The sequence below is a fragment of the Austrofundulus limnaeus genome, unplaced genomic scaffold (assembly GCF_001266775.1).
Source record: "Austrofundulus limnaeus strain Quisiro unplaced genomic scaffold, Austrofundulus_limnaeus-1.0 Scaffold65, whole genome shotgun sequence".
Taxonomy (NCBI): Eukaryota; Metazoa; Chordata; class Actinopteri; order Cyprinodontiformes; family Rivulidae; genus Austrofundulus; species Austrofundulus limnaeus.
Genome location: NW_013952467.1, coordinates 1,220,603 through 1,243,930, shown reverse-complemented (window position 1 = coordinate 1,243,930; position 23,328 = coordinate 1,220,603). Strand labels below are relative to the sequence as shown.

Sequence of the window (23,328 nt, the reverse complement as noted above, 5' to 3'; positions counted from 1 at the left end):
GTAGAACACCCTTCTTTTCATTCATGTCCAAACAAAACGAGTGAGACAGTGCAGCACTCGCAACAGAAGTTGTTCATTTGTGCACAGACCTCATCCAGTGTGGTCCAGATAACCATCTCATACTGTACCACCTTAGGGGGAGTGTTTTGCTCCACAGATATTTCTTCTGTAAACACTAAAGAGCTTCCCCTGCCCAACAAAGCATGTAGTGGTCTGCTAACAACAAAAGGCAGCAGATGAGGTCAGGCAGGAAAGGAAAAACAAACAAAGAACATGAATGAATGAATGAAAATCAAACGGTAGGGAGACAAAGAATAATAAATATGTACAATTAAAGAAACCGCGTCTATTCATCTGTCCCTCAACAGGCACTTTATCAGAAGCCACAGTCCTAAAAGTGCACATTCACCTGCATCAATGCTTAAACAAATATACCATTCATYGAGTGTAATGCATCAGAAAAATGTAACATCTTTCACGTACAACATTCACTACTCGGAGACACAGAGAGAGGCGACGAGGCAGAGATGGAGAAAGGTGATATCCTGAATAGCCTGTTCCTGGGGCCACCCAGCTCCAGCAGTGTCTGCACCGCTTCACTCAAACACGACACACTTACCAAGCACTGCTGCACTTGCAGCAAATTTTATTTTCCTACATCGTGAATGAGGGCCACCTTAAAACAAACTAGAAAATGGCTAAAAATAATTAGGACCTGTACTTTTTCTTGCAAGTGCATTTTATTTTCTTTAGATTTATTAACACCACTGATGACGGCGATCCTGAACACCATTAGCTAAATTGCATGCCTCATTTATTACAGACAAACAGATAGTTCACAGAGGGTATCACTTCTTTTTGACCCAAAGGGACCTTTCAAAACCTGTCTGTATGATTACTTTTGTGGGAGGTCAAAGACAGATGTGAAATAATTTGTGAAACACTGTTTGATGGCTGGAAAAGGTTGTAGTGAATATTTGAGCAACATCCATCACCTGATTTTACAAACCTTTCATTCAGAGTATCTATATGATATACTATATCTATATGACAGAACTTAGATTGAACAGTTTGTGGAAGTCAGAATATTTGTGTGAAAACACAATKAGTGTTTATTTAGGAAAAATGAGACAAAATGAACAGCTGCCTCAAGCTAATGTGAAAAAGTTGGAACTACTGCAAAGGTTTTGTTTGAGTTGGCAAAAATACTCTCTTGAATGGACGCTGTTCTAAACAGAGATTAGTTTGATTCATTATGAGAATTTCTCTCAGACACAACCTAACTTTAAAAAAATATCCCTTTAAAAGGAAACTTCAGACCTATTCAAGAAATTTTGGTTAATATTTGAGAGGTGACAACAAATTACAACTCTCCATKTTAAACATAAAGCATGTTTCATAAATCTAACTGATATCTGTTTTACAGTTTTTTCTGCAAGGTTTTAATTTCTACCTAAGCTTTTTATTTCATTTCAAAGCAAAAATCACATGTCTTTAATGGCCTAGAGGGAAAACAAGTGTTCATGTTGAGTAAGGTTATAAGCCACGGGGAGAAAAGAAAGCAAAAGCAGAAGGAGCTGATTTTAAGGAAGGTGAGACCAAGTCCTCGTGGCCGCAGAGCCTAAGCTTGTTTGTACAGTGTGAYAATAAAATGTAAATATGTCACTTTTCATTAAAGCCCCATTCCTCTGGCTAGGCATAGAAAGTGATGTCTCTATACCTTCTTTTTGTTCATRTTCCCCATAAGCAGCATATAGTTGTTGATTGTTCGTGTTTGTCCACTAACAGCAGAAAAAAGCAAAACCAATAGTTAGTAGAAACAGATTAAAATGAAAACTGGAAAAGAGAGAGTAACCAAAATAGTAGCAATTGACATTTCAGTTTTATGTGCAATYATAGAAGGAGAGAAAGCAAAATAAATTTATGAAGACAAATTAGAAGAGGAGGAGATCATAAGTGAGCAGGGGTCTAATCTAGKAATTACTCACACTTTCAAAAATCATTTTCTTGCTCTTTACTTTGCGGTCTTCCTCTCTACCCACACGTCCCTGCCCTCTTTGACTCATCTCTCTCTTTTCCTGTCTGTCTCTCCCGTCTCCCTCCCGGGAGGCTGGGGCTCCTGACCCCGTGTGAAAGTCAGCAACACACATTCCACCCCAGTCCACTCCGCTCTGGGAAAGTCAGTCTGCATGAGACACGAGATTGAAGAAAGGACTGAACTGCTGCTGGGTGCAGTGCAGTAGGTGGTAAAATAACGGAAATGTGCAGTAATAAAACACTGATAAAAAAAAAGAAACTTGGCTGAACGTTGTTGTTGTTTTTATTAAAGATAAATATGTATGCTAGTCTAGTCTGAAAGCTGTGTTCTGTGATATGCACACGTAGAAAAAGATAACATTCAAAGACCTAAACCACAAATAAAAATGTGTTGGCTGCCTACATCGACTAAAATCTGMTCTTTTTAACTTTATTCTGTTATTCAATTTTTCCATTTTTTTCTTTTTTCTTGAACGTACCGACCCTAAGATTGATGAGTCATGCATTGTTTATTGCATTTTTGTTGTCTTTTTTCTTTTTCTACTAAGTTAAACTGGCTTTTAAAACTTTACTGCTGCTTAATTTGTAAGCTTCAAACACAACTAATTGAAGGAAGAAAAAAGGTTTTAGTAAAATATATGCAGTMCAGAAAAGTTTTTATCAGGGTCTTCTATTATGACTACAATGTTAAAAGTGGTGTCCTTCAAGAGGAACTTCTACTGCTTTGAGATAAAATATAAAACATTTTTTAGGAGCAAAATGCATCTAAAAGTATGTGGAAAGTTCAATGAAAATAAAACACACTTTTGTTAAAAAAACCTAGTTTAAAGCGCTGTTTTGCTTATTCTTCTGTAATATAACTCTCATGGAGATTGATGTAAATAAAACCTACACACGGCATTTCAGTTTATAATTGTGTAAATGCTTCTTGTGGTCAAACTTTTTTATGGTTCATTTTTAACCAAGTTAACAAGAAAAGAAATTTATTAAGTTCATGTTGCCCCTTGACAACCTGTCTAACTCCCCTGTGCTGCTCTTCAACCATCCTCTGTATTTTTTTATGTTTTGTCTCCAGTTTGACTTCTGGCAGGCAATAAACATGCTAAAACAAACTGGTTGGGAGGCATGAAGAAACTGGCTATAAGTGTTAATTAACTGAGCTAAAAGTCTTTAACTTTAACTTAATGTCAGTTGTTGAAGCTTTAATAGAGTAGAATGGATCAGAGCCAAAGACAAACACAATGTGTCAATGTGCTTGGAAGAATAAATGTTTAAATTACATTTGAAAAAAGACGCAGCTTTGAAAGTAGAAAGATGGATGAAAAAGTATGGAAAAGAAATACCAAGTGTTTTGCTCAGCTGAGGAGAGAAAAATAAAGGTAAAAACAGATGCATCATTCAACATATTTATTAAAACTGGCGCTGTAGATGACATGCTGTTTTCAGGAACTACTGGTGGACACAGAAGAACAGACAAAATAATTTACACAGGAAGTGATAATGTAAAAAAGAGAAGAAAGGAAAAAGCAAAGAACAAAAAAGCAGCAGATTGTGCCCCCGCTGCCTCCAGATCGATTCCTGTTGACTTGACCCTGGTGAGAGCTGTAAAAGTATGGAGTTAATCAAAAGTGTGTTAGGATGACAAGCAGGGGGCCCTTCAAGAAGCTGTGCCAGGGGCCTCAGTTTCACAAAGCCTGCAGTGTAAGAAGAGGGGGGCTATTCTTTGCACGGGAATCATGGTTGAGGGCAGGAGAAAACTAGTAGGTAGTCTGTCCACTGGTGGCAATAAACTGGGATCAGTTCCMATGTCAGCGGAGCCCACCAACGTTTGTACACGATGACATGTATGAACATTAACCCGAGCTAACCTGATGACACGTAGGAGGTCTGAGGTCTCATATGTCAACGCTTTCGACTTACAGGAAACGTGACAATTAGGTAAAATTAGCTCACACACTGCAGTGACATGACAGACGATACCTCTGTAATAATGAAGAAGTCATCACCAGGCTRCCCTTGCACCACAATCTTCTCTCCATCCTCAAACTGAACAGGCTCCAGAGCATCAGCCACGGTCAGACGCTCCCACTTATCCAAAGACTCTGTAAATAAATAACAAATACAAATCACTACAAAGTTGGTTGTTTACAATGAACAGTGCAGACTTTAACTTGTTTARGTTTTGTGATCACAAAGGTTGCTTTATGTCTCCGCAGCAGGCTGGTGAGATAAAAACCATCTCAGGCTAATCCAGTCATTCATCGAGAATCATTACATCTCAGATCCTTTAGCTACTCCCTCATTTCATGAAGGCTCACAGAGTTTAAACACCTTAACACCGAGTCCTAAATCTGTCCTGATGACTGCTGGTTGTGCTGACAGAGATATGGTTTATCTCTAAGACAGTTGGATATCATTTACTCAGAATAAACTACAGCAGGCAAGCTAAGATAAATATGATTGACTTCAGTCTAAAGAAGTATGTAGATTTAATAAAAGTGTCATTTGTTCAGCTGATGTTACAACCAGTGGTTTAGTAATAATATCTTGATAAAATCAAATTTGTAGTATAAAACTAAATCTAATATTCAACTAAATGTACAGTAACTACATTATAAATTACATATAATAAGCTGGAGTGTAATTCTACTAAAACCTGTGATAGTATCTTTTAGTGATCTCCAGAACCTTTCAACTATCCAACCACAGTGAAGCTGTTAGTTCGAGATGTTTCAAGAATTTGTTGGTATTTTCACAGAAAACCAAAACCGACAGTTATATATATCTCAAAAAAAAAAGCTAAAGTTTCAAGCAACTGAATACTGATAGAATCTACTAATAACTGAGCATCTCTACACAGATGTTTCACTAAGTGAGCTCATCAGTCTTTCACACATCAGCAGATTATTAAAGCCTAATCTTACCAGTGTACACATCTGCGCGTGGAATGTGACTTATCTGCAGTGAAAACACTCCTCATCCTCAGCTTAGTCTACATAAAAAGATGATTCATTGTTTTTATTTGAGTAAGATGTGAGTTAGAGGCGTAAAACTGCAGCAGGATCTCTTTGTCTGAACCCATTGTCTCCTGATGTGGAGTAACTGATCCTTTTGTGTGTATTTATGTGTGCGTATCACTGTGTATGTACTTAGGATTAACTAAGGTAGGTCTGGTGGTTTGGAGGTGTCCAGTGTCTTCTCTGGTGGGGCCACGGTGTCTGCCGGACCCAGATGGATGTCTTCTGTCTGGCTGCAAGCTAAAGGCAGCAGGTCTCATTGAGTTGATCCCTAACGGCAAGGCATGTAACGTGATACACAAGTGTCTTGACTAAAGAACATACATTTCACACTTCATGAAGCCTGGACACACTTGGATCACTTTGTTGCTTAAATACATCGTAAACATCAAGAGAACTGACCGCTGAGATGTTGAGGCCTGCAAACGTTTGTGAGTGACAAACATTTGTTTTTGTTTTTTTGTTTTTTAAACTTCACACCACGACATCAAGGGGCTTGAACCCAATTTTGCGGCTATCTGCAGAATCAAAGACAAACAAAAACACCGCTGCCCCCTGCACCTCCTCCAATTCAAAGACTCTGAGAAGAGCGAAAACTTGACATAACGAGGAATCAAGAGCGGTAAAGCGCTTCGTTGAGGGAGGCGGATGCTTCAACACAGGCCTCAACAAGGCCTTCAGAAAGCGAGCCGCGGAAGAAAGGGGGTGAGTGAAAAGAGAGTGAACTTCAGAGGGACATTCTCCTAAGACCTGAATTGAGTGTATGTGTTTACTCACCCAGCTAATAACTCTGTACAGAGGGCATGGCCTCACTCTATACACCATGCACCACACACACACACACACACACATGAGCAAGTGGAAAAGGATGAAACGTCAGTTCCAATTGCAGCTCAGTTTTGAAAGTCTGAATGAATCTCATTCGCCATTCGTCTAAATCCAGTGGCCTGTGAAGGCTGGTGTTATCCAAATTCCAGTGGGAAAGAGGGGTTTAGCTTAGCTCCCTATACCTTAATTGTCCACATAGAGATTGCAGAGTGTGACCGGCTTTAGGTATGAACAGTGTAAGTAGATTAAAACTGTAAACACAGACTTTACTCAGCTATGGGTCTCGTGTGACAACCTGTGCCTGTGTTTATGTCGACTAATCTACAGTATACACTGATTTAACTGCCTGCACTCTGAACTCTGACCCTTTACAGATCATACACTTATTCTTCAGCATGTTCATAAATGTAGGGAAAAAAATCCAAAAATAAACCACAGTCAGTGGATGTTGCACACGCTTACCGAGGATGGAGACCTTGCTGAGGAACTCTTCATACATCTTTCTCTTTCTCAGTGTACTACCCTGCAAAACAATAATAAACATCATATGGTGGAAATGCATTTCCATGGAAATAAATAGCTATTATGCAAAACACTACAATTGTACTCATTGTTGGAATGCCAAGGCGTAAAACTGATTTATTGTGCATCGTTTTTCTCTCCTTTCATTTTTGTCGCTAAACAATTAACAAAAGTAACAGTCAGCAAAATGCTTGCAGTGATTCTCATCCATAAATATTTAAATAGTTACTCGTTTCTGCGTCTTGCAAGACAAGTGCTTGCTTTTGAACAAAGAAATAGTTATACAGCTATAAAAGTTTCATATTTACAAACACCTGCTTAAAAACTACTCTTCATTTTTATATATCTAAAKTACACATGTTGCTTTTCAGTAATCAGTTATTGTCTTTGATATAAGCAACTTATTTACCACAATTTATCTTTAGGGCTAACTTCAATTGTGTCATGTATTCGCTACCAAATACAAATAAAACAAAGCTTTGATACAAGATTATTCATGGTTAACAGATCATAGTTCACGAGGTCATGCTTCTGGAGGTATGTATGAGATATGTAGTAATGTTTATTGCATGTGTGTGTGTCTGTGTGTGTGGCCCACCCCACCCAGCAGGCAGGGGACTTTCCCCTCTCTGGCTTTGCCATGAAAATCAGGTGCTTCCTGACAAGTCTAGACCCAGAGGACCCCTTACCTAACTGCACTTCTTCTTTGCACAGAAACATTCAAACCAGGCGGGAACATTAAGAGAAAAAAAAAAAAACAGTGAGGACAGATGATTTTGTCCGCCCTGTGTCTGCCTTTGCATATGGAAGTGATATATTGAGGCTTGGGGTGTCTTCAGTGCAAGTGCCTGAGTCCCGTTGCTGCCTCTAATTTCATATAATTTCACATTTTGTCTTAAAAGGGGAGAAAAAATCTTCCCAAGTGAGTCGATGTCAAACTCAGGATCGTAAACAACTTGATTAAAGGAATTCTAGCCTGCTCTGCCTCCCTCCTGGATAAATGATTTGAGTGTGTGTCTGTGTGCAGGCAGCGCATGAAGTCTGTTTTTAGTTCTGCCACTTAAGTTTTGCTGCTGTTTGAGCGGGGACAAAACTTGATCATGTATGTGAACAAAGCATACACTCCCCCATACTCTCACGTGCTTCCTGAAACCCACACACACACTGGTCCCACAACTTTTAGAGACCTTTTTCCAAGACTTGAATGCACACTATGGGTACATACGATCACTTTATAAAGTAGGTCTGATTTATGTGACTGCTGCAGGAAGGGCTGGGTGCGCCCAAGTAATGTCAGCAATGCAGGGGTTCACAGAGGTGAATGGAAACAAAACGATGCTTTATTAAAACTTTTATATCCTGAATTTGAACTTGTTGATTTGTTGCTGTTTTGATCAAACACTAAAATTAACATATCATATCAATACTGCAAGATGCACAGAGTATGCTTTCTGAATGACTCTCAGCTACTACTCCCATATCTACATTTAATTAAAATTCAGTATTTATTGCTGACTTGTAATTTTTTTTTTTTTTTTTTTTTTTGGTTTTGAATGTCGCATGGTTGTCACGGCCATCTTGTATCATGATGATTTCAAATGTTAAATAGGTGTAGATGCATATCCCACAAATACTTTCTGTACATTTTGTTAAACTTTATCCAGTGGTTCATGGAATATTTTGGTAAGAGAAAAAAATACACACACACACATACACACACAGAAAAAAGCAATATTGGGCCACCTTTGCACTGCATGAGATAATTACACTTAATTTATAATTTAGAGACTGAGAAGATAAATTGGACAAGGCAGCAGATGTGGAAACTGCAGAACACTGTGGCAATGCAGTTTTCAACCTTATGAATAGCTACCTGCAAAAACAGAGAATCAGCACAATTTTACTGGGAAATGCCAGATATATTTACACAAAGAGAAAATGATTGTTGTGTTGGCTGACGATGTTGCCAGAATACCACACTTTGTAAAGACAGCTTTACAAATCATTGACAGCAGTAATTAACTACAGGTTTGTGTAATTGAATTTAGCTTCACCCCTTCTCACCTCCCGCTGCTGCTGGAAAGAATGAAGGAACGAGAGCTGCAAAGAGAGAATCCTCTCAAAGAAAGGTTACCCGGGCAGATTGGGCTGCAAGTATAACTATGTGCTTYAAAGGTGACAGGAGTGCTGAGCAGCCTGCTGCCAACTTTACGCTGAGCTGAATGATCCAAAGAAAGACAAATCAGCGTGTGTTTTGTTTGACATAAAAGAGAATTTTCACTGCTGGCAATGGCAAAGTTTAGATACACATAGGAATTGGAAAGGTTAATTGGAGACCGACTAACTTATTTAAAATGAGGTGGAATGAGAAATTGAAGCTTTCACAGAAATACGTACACTCAGACATGTCCAATAATTACAAATTTAAATAGCATGCAAAATATGTATGTGCATGTGAGTAAGTATGACAGCCAGGGTAGAGCACCTTGTGTTTCCACTTTAAATATTTAGACATTCCTACTAGATAAGCTCCTGAAGTGGGAAGTGCARGTACAGACGTTAGAGCGTTAGAACTGATCCTTTCATTCTTTGGCTGTGGAAGAGTGGTTAGGGGGGTTGTCCTGTAACCAGTAGATTGCCGGTTTGATCCCCCATTCCAGCTGTCTCAGTCATTGTTTCCTTGGGCAAGATACTTCCCACCTTGCCTACTTACTGATGGTGGTCAGAGGGTCCAGTGGCATCGAGTAAGGGGTCTCTGCAGTAGGTTTTGTCCTGTGAGTGGACACGTCCCTGCTCGTGATTGGAGGAGGTTTCGATGTGGGCAGAGATGGCCTGAGACYTGATTGGTCGGATTGACYGTGGGYTRTGAGGAGGKTYGAGGCAGCGGGGAGTAGCTTGATCGAGTCGGGCAGGAAGCAACATGTTTTTTAAGATTAATTTTAGTCATAACTTGAGAAAGGAAAATGCTAGCTGCATGAAATTTTAATATCATATATGTGAAAGGATGTGTAGCAATATGGCTTGGTTAAAACATCCCTAACCAGCCTGTAAAAAATATTGATTTTTAGCAATCTTTTTACAGGTTGGTTAGGGATATTTTAACTAAGCCACATTGTTACACATCCTTTCACATGTACGACGTTCAAATTMTGTGCAGCCAGCATTTTCCTTTCTTTCTCAAGTTATGACTAAAATTAATCAAAAAAAAAAGTTACTTCCTGCCCGACTCGACCAAGCTACTCCCCGCTGCCTCCAGCCTCATACCGCACCATCAATCCGACCAATTACATCTCTTGGGCAATCTCCGCCTACATCAAGACCTCCGCCAATCACAAGTTGGGCCATCTCCYCCCACATRAAGACCTCAGCCAATGACGATTTGGGTCGTCTTCGCCCACAGGACAACACGTTCTGCAGAAGAGACCCCTACTTGGTGACATCGGTGCAGCCCCGCCTCTGTCAGTGCGCCAGGGCAGCTGTGGCTACATTGTAGTTTGCCACCATCATTGAGTGAACGTGTGTGTGATTGGGTGAATGACTGAATTGTAAAGCGCTTTGGAAGCGCTTTGGAGTTCGTGTGGACTTGATAAGACACTATATAAGTTCAAGCCATTTAACATTTACCATTCTAACCCTCACACTCCCATTTAGATTTACTTTTCCCCTTTCTTCCTCTCAGAAGAGACCTAGGAAGATAGTAAAATAGGAGGACAGAGTGCTGTGTTTGTGTGCATCAAAGTGTGAATACTTTATCTTAAAAAATAAAGCAAGTGTTTAGGGAGTATGAAGTGTTTGAGTGGGAGAAAATATTCCAAGTGAAAGATTAAGAAGGATGAGTATGTACATATATGGACCCTACTAAGTACACGTTTAATGTGTGAACATATATCATACTTGTTTCATCACCACATCCCAGCAGGAATATTAGATGATGTGTTAAACAACCCCTGCACCTTTTAAGTGTTTTAAAAATTATAGCATTGCTTATTTAGAATAATGGAACAGTTAAAAATGTAAAACCCAAATATTTGATCAGAGGAGGAAATTATTATGATGGAAGGCAGAAGAAAACATAGAAGTTGAGGTTGAATGTTTAGTGTATTTCATTGACAGGCATGTCACAGTTTTGCTTTTATGTCTAATGCTAAAACATAGTTCATTTATTAAGCCAACTAATTTTTTTCAGTACAAAAATATAACAAAGTTATGAATGTATTATGTTTAATAATAGTTTTAGAACAGCTTTAAATATGTACAATTCTGATTCATTCTGCTTGTGAATAATGCAATGATTTTTGCATTAACAAAACCCAATAAGTTCTAATGTGTGAACATTCKTACCATGAGGATGCGTCGGTAACTGTCTCGATCGATGCCCCACAGTTTCAGATCAGTCTTGGCCTTGACAGTGGCAGCCCTTGGAGTCCCATAGATCAGAGCCAGTTCTCCAAAACTACCTCCTTCTCCAATGTTGGTCACCCACTCACCGTTCACATACACCTGTGGAGATACCATGAAAAAGTAGTAATGGACTGGTTCATAACATGAGCTCAAATGCTTTAAAACAATATCAATAGTAGCAGGGTGGACCCTCGTTATCTCTTCTCAGTTTCTATCTGATTTGTTATCAATGCTTCTTAAGTATTTTATCTGTGCTAAGCTTTCAAATGAAATCCTCAAAAATACCTAATATTCCCCTTAACTCTCCATCACTGCCTTTTGTTTCTTTTGCCTTGTGTTTTAGGAGTCGTCTCTTAGAAGTGAGTTAAGCTATTGAAGACATTGCGGGTGTGTTATTAAATCTAATAAACACAGACACACACAGTTGATCACTTGGAGAGAACCATTTAGGCCATAAATCTTAATATCCAAAAATTGTTTGCGGTTTTATACTTTAAAAGGACATCAAAATTCCTCATTAAAATAGCGTAAAAATACTGCATGATTTAGACCAAATATCAATGAGTTATCCTGATTAGGAAGACAAATCAAGGCATATCTCTGGAATATCAATCTTAAAAGACAAGAATCTCAAAATGTACTTCGGTCGTTTTGACCAAATTTGACTTCATSCTCAGTTTGATGTGATGGGTCACATATAGATAATACAACCTCGTTGTGGCTCATTGCGCCTGTGTCTGGGGCCGTTACGGTTTTAACTGTCAACACACCATGCACTATCTTGTTAACTTAATAACAGAGAGCAATGAGGGAGGGGAACAGAAGGAGGGAAGAAAAGATTATTCATCTGCTTGCTGTTGTGAATTGCCCACATTGTTGGAATCCATTATTCAGATTTAGAGTAAGTCACAGGGGACTCATCCTTCACTACAGACCAGAATGGCCTCAAAGGGATGCAGAGTCCTGACTTCGGTTACGTTAGAAGAACAATTATTTGAATGRTGTGAAAGTGTAACAACAGAACATGACACTGTCCTTTTTTTAGTTTCTAGTCCAGTTTTCAGATGGTCTTTGCTTAATTTTCCCTGTTGTACTTGCAAATTTCTAAGGGTTCACAAACACTTTCACTCAGCTCTTTGAATAATCTTTTTTATCCACAAATGGTCGTTTTGTAGCACCACTTCAGTTAAGGACTCAGACTAATGACTCTATAAAGAAAGACTAAAATAGATTAAGTCTTAAGCAGCGCATGATGTTTAGCAGCTGTCACTGAATTTTCTGTACATAAAAAATGAACAAGTTGTGTGTGTGGCTGGTAGCAGTTAAGAAGCAGTGATTTAAAAGCAATACAATGGAGATGAGGAGACAGTGTATTTGTGCTTGTGGTTACTCAGTTTGTTTCTCCAGGCATGCCTGTGGGCTGTTTAAATGTGTGAGATTGAGCGCGTGTAAATTCTAAACGTCTCGCCGCTCCAAATAAGAAAAACAAGACGACTATTATAAAATAATTACTTGTTAGAATAGAAGTGCTCAATTAACTTGGTTCTGTAATACAATAAAAAATGACTGAACTACATTAAATACAAACAGAAAAGGCTCTCAATGAGCACACTGTGCATTGTAAACTGAAGGTTTTAACTTCTTATAACGTGCACCCGTCTAAATACTGTCTTTGAGCGAATAGATGTATGTGCTGACATGGAGGGGTGTTTACATTAGTAGCAGCGTTCAGGCAGTTTATGGGARGCTGGCAGATTTACACCCCTGTTTAATGAGAGACATCTCCACACTCTAATAACCTCGGCACTGATCTTGAAGTAGTTTAGTGCCTGGGCTGTGCCTGGGAGGCAGCTGCTGTCTGTAGATGGTGGYGTGGCGGTAGAGTGGATGGCAGGGTGACATGAAGGAGACACAGAAGAGCATGAGGTTTGGCAACTGCTGAGCTTGAGGAAAGTCTTCCCACAAGTAGMGATCAGCGTAAGAAGGAAAAAGAAAAAAAAAAGAAAAAACTTGTGGGAACACATTCACTAGTGGCAGCTCTGAGCAGATCACATCTGATTTAACACATTGGAGGAATAATTAAGGCAAAGTAACGCAGCAGCTGTGAGACAGTACCACTGCAGCTGTTGAGCTAAACAGAAAGTTGAATATGAATAACCACATAAGAACAAGAGCTTAATTAAATTATATAAAGTTGTAATATGTTGAAACTGCAACCAAAAATAAGTAGAGAAATAAAACAGAGAAAAGATGTGGTATAAAAACAGAACATGGTTTGATTTTCTTTACTTGTATTTATTTATGTATTTATTTGTTTATTTATTTATGTATTTATTTATTTTTGGTCATATTTATAGGGTTTAAATAGTTCTCGTTGAGTAAGATAACTTGCCATAGAAGTAATGGAATTTCTAGAGACTAAATTTCTTATCTTCTATTTAAATAAACTGCAGGCTTGAAGGGTAAAAAACACTAAATCTCCTGTTCTGGAAAATCTCGACCTACTTCTATTATGATTATAGTTCTGATCACTTATCTYTTCACATCAACAAGACACTATCTGAAACAATGTGAGTCAAAGCATCAAGATTCAAAGTTGTTCTGCAATTTTCCTATCAAGGCACCATCTCATTATCTCAGCTTCCCTCTTTCAGATTAGAGTGAGGCAATGAAATAGCTAGTCTTAGCAAAGCTTGCCAATCTTCTCTCAGCCACGTTTTCTGTGCTCACAACGGAAAGTTGATAAGGTCACTTCCTGTTTAACTTTCCATCAGCTCCCGTTTTATCTCTCCACTTAAGTCTATCACTTGGTGTCAGGCTTGCTAAGACAATAGATCGTCTCAGTGTGGATGCCTTCACAGAGCGCTCGCCTCTAAAGCGCCATGTTCAGATTGTCATCTAGCTGGAACCATACTCTCAAAATGCCAAAACATGGGGGTGATTGTACAACCAGTCAGTCTTATTTGTGAGAGAGCAAAATTGTCTCAACATGACTGGAAAAGAAAGGGTTTTTGATAAAGTCACTATCCTTCCTATATAGGCTTTATATAAACTACCTTTTAAACAAGTGAATAAAAGCTTATACTGCTAATCTGTGTTTGGAAATGCTCATTCAGTTAATTAATAAGTTTGTYTAACCTTAAAAGTCTAACTTGATTCTTTCTAAGAAGTTTGTTTAAGGCATTAGGACATGACAAAAAAAATATTGTGCATATGATTTTGTGCCAGCCACTTACGTCCACTTCACCTTGGTCTATCACATAGAAGTTGTCTCCTTCATCACCTGAATAGGAAAGAGAAGCAAAAACATGGAGCAAAGAAAGCAGCAAAACTGTAATTTAAACTAAATGGAATTGTAGCTTTTTCCATTGTTGCTGTTAGAAACCATCTCCTGCCAGCTGAAGATACCAATAAATTCTTTCTGATTAAATATTAATTAGAAATAGATAAGAATAAGTGAAACAGGAACATATGCCAGACAACACCTAGGCTGGAGTAATTCACAGCTCAATAAATTAAAACTCTAAGTTGTACATGATACAAGATAAAATGCCAAATGTAAAGGCAGACCACTGTGCTCTCAATGCTTCCTACAAAACATAAACTCAAAAACCACAATGAWCTAAGCATTCAGCTTTCAAATTTATGACTGTGACATTCTTATTACGTCTTTAAATATAAACAGATTAAAGAACACATCTTTTTCGAGGAGTCTTGATAAATGTAGACCTTAGGGTACACCCAGTAACAAAAGTACCACCACCTTCATCAGAATCTTGTTGGGGTTTCCAGTAACTTCAAAAAAGGGCTCTCCTTTACCGAAAGTTGCAGCAACCACAGCATCCATTACTGGGATTTATTTGGTTTAATAGTGGAAACTCTGAAACAGAAATGGCTCTAAATGCAGAGCTTATTCTGTTTTCTCAGGAAACCAGAATAAACTATAACAGTGCTTAAAAACAGGTGCTTTAGTTAAGTGTGTTTTTCACAATATAGAAAACTCTGCTTTATTTGCAAGGTTTAGAACTCATGTCCAATCTGCTTACTAAATCAGCAATGTCACACATGTGCTGAGCTTTCAAAGTAAAGCCTCAAAGCTTTTCGTGGCTGACTGATACCCTTTAAAAGCATCTAGTTTGAAGAAAAGACTAAAAAATGGTGTCGGCGCCTTTAATTATGCTATCTATTACATGGAGTTCAGGGAAATGCAAAYAACTGCCAACCACATGCATGAGCACTACAAAGCTCTCATTGGCACTACATTTTTTATTGAAACAGAAATTTGACTACATTTAGAGGAACAAGTGTCAAAGCTTCTCGTAGGTATTAAGTTATAGGTTAGTGTCACTTTGTGGATATTTTTGTTGTTTGTATGTTTACCCMATGAGTTGAAAAGGCTGAGAGTGTCCTTTGAATAAAGTTCASAGGAGTTCACACGCCTAATTAATACTGAGTGGAGGGCTCGTTAATCATACAGCTCTATTTGTCACACAAACCACCCCTTGTCTGTCTAAAGGTCTGTCCCAGGAAAGACCTTAGAAGCCCATACACAAATATTCTTCCAACCTGCTACAACCTGGCCCTTTACTAATTTTTCTTCTCTCTCTCTCTTTCATCTCATGTATCGCTCGTTTAGTTTCCTCTCGCTGTGACTCTTTTCTTGCACTCTTCCTGTCTTTTATCACTCTGGTGCCTAGGCTTTTGTGTTGCGTCTTTAGCTTGAGAGTGCAAGCAAATATTTAACCAAAACCTACACACACACATGCAAAGACACACGCACATACTCATGTTAGCTGGCGTTCTCCGTGTGGTCTTGTTTCAACACAAGGTAATTGTCATACACAAGTTCTGTGGCTTTGCTCAGAAGTACAAAAACAGGTTATATCCTCAACCTCCAAGGTGCTTTCACTTACTGCTCCACAGGAGACCTCTGCAAAACTGACAGCATAGTTAATTGAGATGATGCAATTACCAGTGGAAAATAATAAAATGGACTCTCTTTTTTGCATGCCATGTTATGTAAATGTCTTCACTGTTTAAATACCGCTCACTTTTTACAGTAATAACTCCTTGCCATGTCTAAATAGTATGTAGGTAGTCAGTAGCAGGTTTCTTGAAGCTGTACAGCAGTCCAAACATTAGCTATGACATCAGCGCTGTGTATACCACACTAGTGTATATAACAATGGCCAGTCTGGGTCTGGGGGCCCTGCAAAGAAAGCTAGACTTATTATCACCAAATTAGGACTGATATACTCCTGAATGCTGTTTTTAAGAGTAAGTGGGAGCAACTAAGGGTAGTACAGACAGTTTTCCTTTACCTTGTGTCAGCCTGTGCGTGTTTGTACAGTGCACTCCACAGCTGTAAAACTGTGATTCTGTGAAGGTGATAACATAATACTATCTGAAAGTGGAAATTTGTCAGTTTTCAGTATTGCAAATATGCGATTAAATGTGTATTTGATAGACATTTCAGATGGGGGAGGATTAGAAAAATATAAACTCGTCCTGTTGGCCTGGTTTTCTTTTACATCCAGGGATAACTAGGGTGAAGGTTTTGATGCTTGTCAGACAAAGTGGAGGATCCTGACAACTGGTGCAAGATGGGGAAATGAGAGGAAAAGTGGGCGATAGAATAAAATAAACATGGTCAGRGATGGCAGTGCAAAAGATGAACTCATTGAGATAAAACTGTTGCAGATAATCAGCGAGAATGAATTCTTGAGTGCTTCTTTTCTGTTAAAAAAGTTTAGTGGTTCAAGTTCATTCTAAAACAGTCACTCATATCAAAGAGCTGGCGATTTTTTTCCCCTTAGAAAAAAAATCTTCATATCATATCCATCATATCAAAATATAGGTGAAACTAGGTCCTAATTTATTGCTGCAACTGTTTTGAGTGTCAGTATCCTTTAATTTGTTTAATATGTCACATAAGGCTGACTATTCACACAAACATTACTCTAATGATATTTTATACTAACCTTGCTGGATAACTGTTTCTCCTGCGATGTGGGTGACTGGGAACATGGCATCAAATATGTCACTGGAGAAGAGATAGAGGTAAAGAGAAAAAGGAGGTTGGGAAGAGAGGAGAAAAGGGTTGACACAATTAAAACTCCCATGTTTGTTTTAACACCGAACACCCATTTTCTGATTTGTCAGCTGTGATCTAATTCAAAACCGTCCTAATATACTTACTGTGGTGACATGTGTCATTATCAAAAAGAAAACTAAGTGGCTGCATGGACTAAAGAGAGCACCCAACCTCAAGAAAAGAACAAATGTTTGTACATTACTATCTGAATACAGCCGTGTGCAAACTCTGCCCACAGTTTAAAAAAGCGTAAAAAAATTTTTTTTTAAAAAAACACACATGAACACACAAGAACACTTTGGTTGAGTTCATAATCAGGCTTTACTTGTGAATGCCTCGTTTCAGTCTGTGATCAAAGCTTGTACCTCTGAGGGCATCTTCCTAAAGGCCCTGAAAAAACAAACAAAATGACAGCTGTACCTAAGCACCTAATTTCTGTTTTAGCCAGGCAGGGAAAGCGCCAGTTAGACTGTTGCTAATCGAGCTGATTAAATGCATAAAGCCTCAGAGGATTAGAGTTCCACTACTGGAATGTGTTGGGACACGAGACATATCCAGTCTCCCCTCCTCAGCCTGTCTCTCACCTTCAGGGTGTATTATTCCACCTAATCAGTTGTATACCACTTATCTTGTAAAAAAAATATAGAGAAAACAATAAAAGAGGGTCAGGCATATCAAAGGCATACAAGAACTATTAAGTAAATTCAGGARAAGTCTGAGCTCGCTATCTGTTGTGCTTTGTTTGAGAACGTGTTGAACTGAATGTCTGCACCCGAGAACATATAGCCTACAAAACCACACAGGTTTGTTCAAAATTAAGGGGAATAAATGTTTGCTCCTGGAAGTGCTCTRGACTTCCCATCAGCAAGTAATTAAAATACAAACTTGTCAAACAGTTCACATAAAAAGTGGACCCAAAACAGAGAAAAAAAACTGCAGGTGAACAGATGTTGTGCCGAGATCTGAGGATGTTATTAAGCAGTTTGGAAGTGAATGGACCCTGCTGGTATTTATTTATGTGACATTAAATAGGAAACAGACTTAAGAAAATGGATTAAAGCCAACTCCACGCACAGGTAGGTCTCTTGCACTGCAGCTGGCCACTGACTCACACATGCTCAAGGACATGCATACTTGTACAAAAAAAGCACTTATTCTTTGAAGTGCACAAAATAAAAGATGCTCATCCTTCAAACAACACATGACGAAACCTCTACATGCAGCGGTGCATGTCGACATTTTAATACATGTTTRGTGTCAGTGACAACATATTTGTACATAAGTCATCCAAGATGGCATGATGATGTGACACATAAGCTCAAACATTTTGAGGGTAATTAGRCAAATCTGCAGGAGTAACATAAAACCCCCATCAAATCTCAAATCGCCTGGACTTGGTTTGATTCTGGCTGTTTAGAGAGCTTTCAAGTATTTGGTTTCAGATCATCAGCTAAGGAAGTGTGATTCATAAAAAACTGTATTTGAACTATTTGAYCAATACAGCAAGTTAAAATGTGTACACTAGTTTGCATTTATTGAAATAACTTGATGAGAAACTACAGTAAAATACAAGTTAGAATCTTTTTAGTTTGTTCCCTTTAAGTCACTGTCCCACCTAATCCTCCCATCTTTTGGTCTATTGGCCCCTCTCTGCAAGTCCAAGATGAAGTGATTAATCTTGTCCTTTCCTCTACCTGTAGAACCTCACCTCCCCCCAATGACCTTATGAAAAGGCAGAGCAGCACCACAGACAATAGATGTGCTGTTCTGACTGACAAATAGAAGGACAYAGAGCCAAAGAGTTTGCAAAGAGAATGGAAGGAGTAGGAAGTTCGTCTTCATCCTTGGCTGAGGGACAAAGCTTCTGTCATGGTTGAAATATATGGAGCACTAGAGACACTTTGCAACAACGCATATGCATGCACCTTAAAGACACACATACACACACACACAGAGAGGCACACAATCTTACAGTGTACAGGGGTTAGACAATGAAACTGAAACACCTGGTTTTAGACCATAACATCCCTTTCAGACAGCTTCCTCTTGCGTCCACAGTTAATCCTGTTGGATGTGGTTCATCCTTCTTGGTGGTATGCTCACATTACCCTGGATACCGTGGCTCTTGATACATCACAAAGACTTGCTGTCTTGGTCACAGATGCACCAGCAAGACGTGCACCAACAATTTGTCCTCTTTTGAACTCTGGTATGTCACCCATAATGTTGTGTGCATTGCAATATTTTGAGCAAAACTGTGCTCTTAACCTGATAATTGAACCTTCACACTCTGCTCTTACTGGTGCAATGTGCAGTTAATGAAGACTGACCACCAGGCTGGTCAAATTTAGCCATGAAACTTCCCACACTAAAATGACAGGTGTTTCAGTTTCATTGTCTAACCCCTGTATATAAATTGTATAAACGAGTTTACGTAAAAAAAAACGACATTATACTGTTGTGCTCCATGAGTTTTTTTMGTCTAAAGTGTAAAATCACACTAAAATCTCATGTTGCAATTATATTAATGCATGTATGCATGTAACTCTGAGAAATTAACAGGCAAAGATTATGTGCTTGAGTCCATCTTGTATATACGCTCACAGCATTTCAGCAAATATATATATATATTTGCTTTGAAAGACTCAAAGACAATGTTTAATTTGGAAGACTTCAGTCAATAACAAACTCAAATCAGGCCTGTTTGTTGTGACTGCATTGCCTGTCGTTCCTTCAGGTTGGCAGAGACTGCCTCCCTCTGTCATTCACCTCTTCCCTCCTTCTTAATCGCTCTCCCTGCTCAGCTGTTTATTTGCTCAGCGGCAAAAACTTTTCCATTACAACATTAAGGCACAGCACTGCCGTTACTCCATTAGCACTGAAGGACTCCTTAACACCCCAGTGTTCCACTATGCCTTTGTGTTTGTCAATGGGCTGCAGAATGTTGACTTAACACAACACCTTAAKGGTTAGTTGATATAAAATGCTCACTGTGTGAGAAGAAGTGGTTTTGTAATATGCTGAACAGTCAACAACTGTGCTGTGTATGGGAACTTCTCTGTTCTCCAAGTTGTGTCTCAACTTGGCAGCAATGTGCCACTGGTTTGGCTGGCAAAGTGTTTATGCCAAAAGGGCTTAAAGGATTAATTTTCACCGTCACTATTCATTATAATTCAGGGTGCTGATTCCAGTGAATCAGAACAATGGACTTTTTTTAGGCTTTGTTTGACCAGACTAAAAAAGATAAAAGTGATAAACCTGAGACGTGCAAGTTTCATAAACAAGATGATCTAATATAGTGCACCTGTGAAAAATAAGGTTTCCCTTACTTACATGATCATTTTTTTCAGAATTTCCTGTCAATGTAAGAATGAGTAAACTGTGAAAAAGAAATGTCACCAGTGTGTTTCCAGGAAGGCTGGTATTCCAACCACCTTAGAAACCTGGGAATGTTAAATAGAACCTACATAGCATACTTACTGCAGTTTACCTAAAATTAACAGCTTCTATAATACTCTCCACATTCTTAATAACCTTAAGTGGCAGGTTGCTATGAATAATACAACACGTTTTGTTTGCCTCTTGTGATTAGTCAGCATAGCATTTAAAGCTTAAGTTAATTCAGAAATATGAGCATGCAAACATAAATTACACTTTCACKAGTTAAAAAAGGCAGTGTGGTCTGTGATGGTAAGCTGGAAAACAGCTTTATGAGGCTGACTAAGTGCTGCCGTTTCATGTGTAGTGTTTAAAGTTGTGCACAACAAGCTAAAGTCACATGGAACAACCAACTCACCCCACTGAGCTGTTTGASTAGGTGCAGTGCAATAATATTCATTTTCAAATTACATTTTCAATTACATAACCATTCAAGCAAGCACATGTACCAATGTACTCGAACGCAGACAGATACACACCACCGATAACAGAATGACTAAGAGACAGACAAAAGAGGGAGGTGAGGGAGGGATAATTARAAAGCGCTGAAGCATTCATGGAGAATATTTACGACATAAAAGGTCCTGGCACATGTTCTTATTTACTCTGGAACCCAAGCAAAGAAAAACTTAAACAAATAAATGTTCAATTACATTATGAACGCTACTGCTTATTGCTTCATACTGATCTTACGACTGAAGCCAGTCCCATTTAAATGAAAAAAGAGACACATCCTTCTTCTTACAGCGAGTCATTCTCCTCTAACTTACTCTGTCCTCTGCATCTTCTCTTTTCTAACTACCTTCATGTCCTCTCTAACTGCATCCATATACCTACTCTTCGGCCATCCTCTTTGTCCTTTTCCTGGCATTTACATCTCTAACATCCTTCTACCAATATCCGACATGTCCAAACCATCTCAGTCTGGTCTCTGTGATTTTATCTCACAGTCATTCTACAAGTGTTGTACTGCTGATGATCTCATTCCTAATCTTATCCATCATTGTCATTCTCAATGAGAACCATAAAAGCTTCAGATCTGCCATGTCCAGTTCTGTCTTTTTGTCAACGCCACTGTCTCCAAACCATACAACACAGCTTGTCTCACTATTCTCTTGTAAGCCTTTGTCTTTTGCTGACTCCCTTTTGTCACAAATCYCTCCTGAAACCTTTCTCCATTTATTCCATCCTGCCTGGACTCTCTTCTTCATCTCTATACAAGACTCCTCATTTTCCTGGACAGTCGACCCGAAGTACTTGAAGTCCTGCACCTTTGTGACTTCTGCTCACAAAGAAATTCACAAATAAAATAAGTAAAATCAATCCTAATACAACTACAGGATCATTTTGACAGATGCCAGATAAATATACAGTAGTAGATGACAGTAGTTTATTTTTTAATGTTAAGGCAAAAAGTTGAATATTGAAAGTCAACCTCTTGGTAATTGGAGGTTCATACTCTATTGTGTCTAGAGAGATCATTTGGTAATGACCTGTTTCTGGTACACTAGACTAAATGAAAGGACTGAAAACTCTAAAATACCACAGATCTGTAATTTTTACTTTTGGTTATAAACAAATATAATGAATGACAATGCTGTATCAGAAAGAGGAACAAATATAGTCTAAAAAATGTGTTACATTTAGTATTATGCTCTTTTTAAAATGTTTTTACCAAGTACTTTATTGTTCCTCCGGCCTCACGGTAGTTGCTGTTGAAGGCAGTACTGAGGTGGTCCTTCAAGTTTACAGATCAATATTACCAATTTACGACATTAACAACTGCTGGCACTGAAATCTTGAGAGATTGTCAACAATGTGGGAGAAGAAGCAATCAATCTTTCATTTTTCAGCAATGTAAATAGACTTTTCCCAATCTGCTTGTGGCTTTGGTKTCCTGTCTAATCAGTTCCAAGAGACAATTCTTGTTCATTCTTGAATATCAGAAAATACTTTTCATAATCCTTCATAGGATTTAATAGTTAACAAGGCTGATATATTTCCCAAAAATGATATCACAAGGATCGACTTTTGCATTTGTGAGGAACTCAAAAGATTTAAAATGTGCGCAATTAAATAATGAAAGCTGCAGTTTAGGGAGCACGTGTCAAAAGCACACTAGTTCTGGTTGGTTTGTGAAAGCTGTAAACGTAGAATGGGGTGTAAAGGGGTATAAACCTGGYCACATCCTGTTGCCTTAAAGTGTAAATGTGTTTCCCAGTATGCGAGCACTTCAGAACCAAAACACCTGAGGGCCAGAGCAATCATGCCGGAGATCTGTGTGACCTTTAGACCTCTGCTAAAACCTGGTGAAAGCTATTGCAATTATCAGACCACCTGAGAGAAAAAAAGGAGGTGGCAAGGATATAGATTTTGAAAAATAAAGTTGGCATGTTTAAAAGCATTTAAACGTTTTGCTGTGGTACACAGTTTTTCTTAGTTTTGACAAACAACATATCACAACACRTGCTGATAAAACAGAACATCTATAATAATARTATTWCAGAAATTTGATGTATATTTTCTCTGGTTTACTATTGCCACATATTTAACTATCCAATCAGCTAACTCCTAAGCTACAGTAATCGTGAGATTTTAACATAGAGAACTCCCCCACTTTGCATTTATTTAGCCAATATTGACTGTTGTTGGTGTAATATAAAACATAATTTAGAAACCATACAGTTACTTTCTTGGAATAAAATTTAATCATCTCTAATTTTGTGGAGCTTTGATACACTAAACAGCTGTGTTTGCTGTTAGATTGGTGACAGCTTATTTGCAGCAGCACATGAGATAACTGACCACCAGATATCTCACAAATGGTAAAAATATCAAGAATGAAATTTTAGAAAAACAGAATTTGCCACTCTTCATACACTTCCTGAACTTGTGGACATCATTGTTATCTTAAAGAGTAACTTACCCCAAAATTAACTTGTTTTAGCTGATAAACTGCCTAGAATGTGTCTAAAATGTTATATAGAACTG

General features: G+C 38.4%; 1 protein-coding gene across 2 annotated transcripts in view; it reads right to left on the bottom strand.

Moving 5' to 3' along the window:
- The window catches only part of prkar1b (protein kinase, cAMP-dependent, regulatory, type I, beta), a 60,086-nt gene that overhangs the window by 4,503 nt on the left and 32,255 nt on the right, over positions 1–23,328 (bottom strand). For both annotated transcript variants that reach the window (XM_014010099.1, XM_014010100.1), the window contains exons 5-9: positions 16,787–16,848; positions 14,042–14,088; positions 10,746–10,904; positions 6,345–6,405; positions 4,018–4,139 (exon numbers count right to left, since the gene is read on the bottom strand). In XM_014010099.1, coding sequence (XP_013865553.1) covers positions 4,018–4,139; positions 6,345–6,405; positions 10,746–10,904; positions 14,042–14,088; positions 16,787–16,848 — 451 coding nt within the window. The remainder of the gene's footprint in view (positions 1–4,017; positions 4,140–6,344; positions 6,406–10,745; positions 10,905–14,041; positions 14,089–16,786; positions 16,849–23,328) is intronic.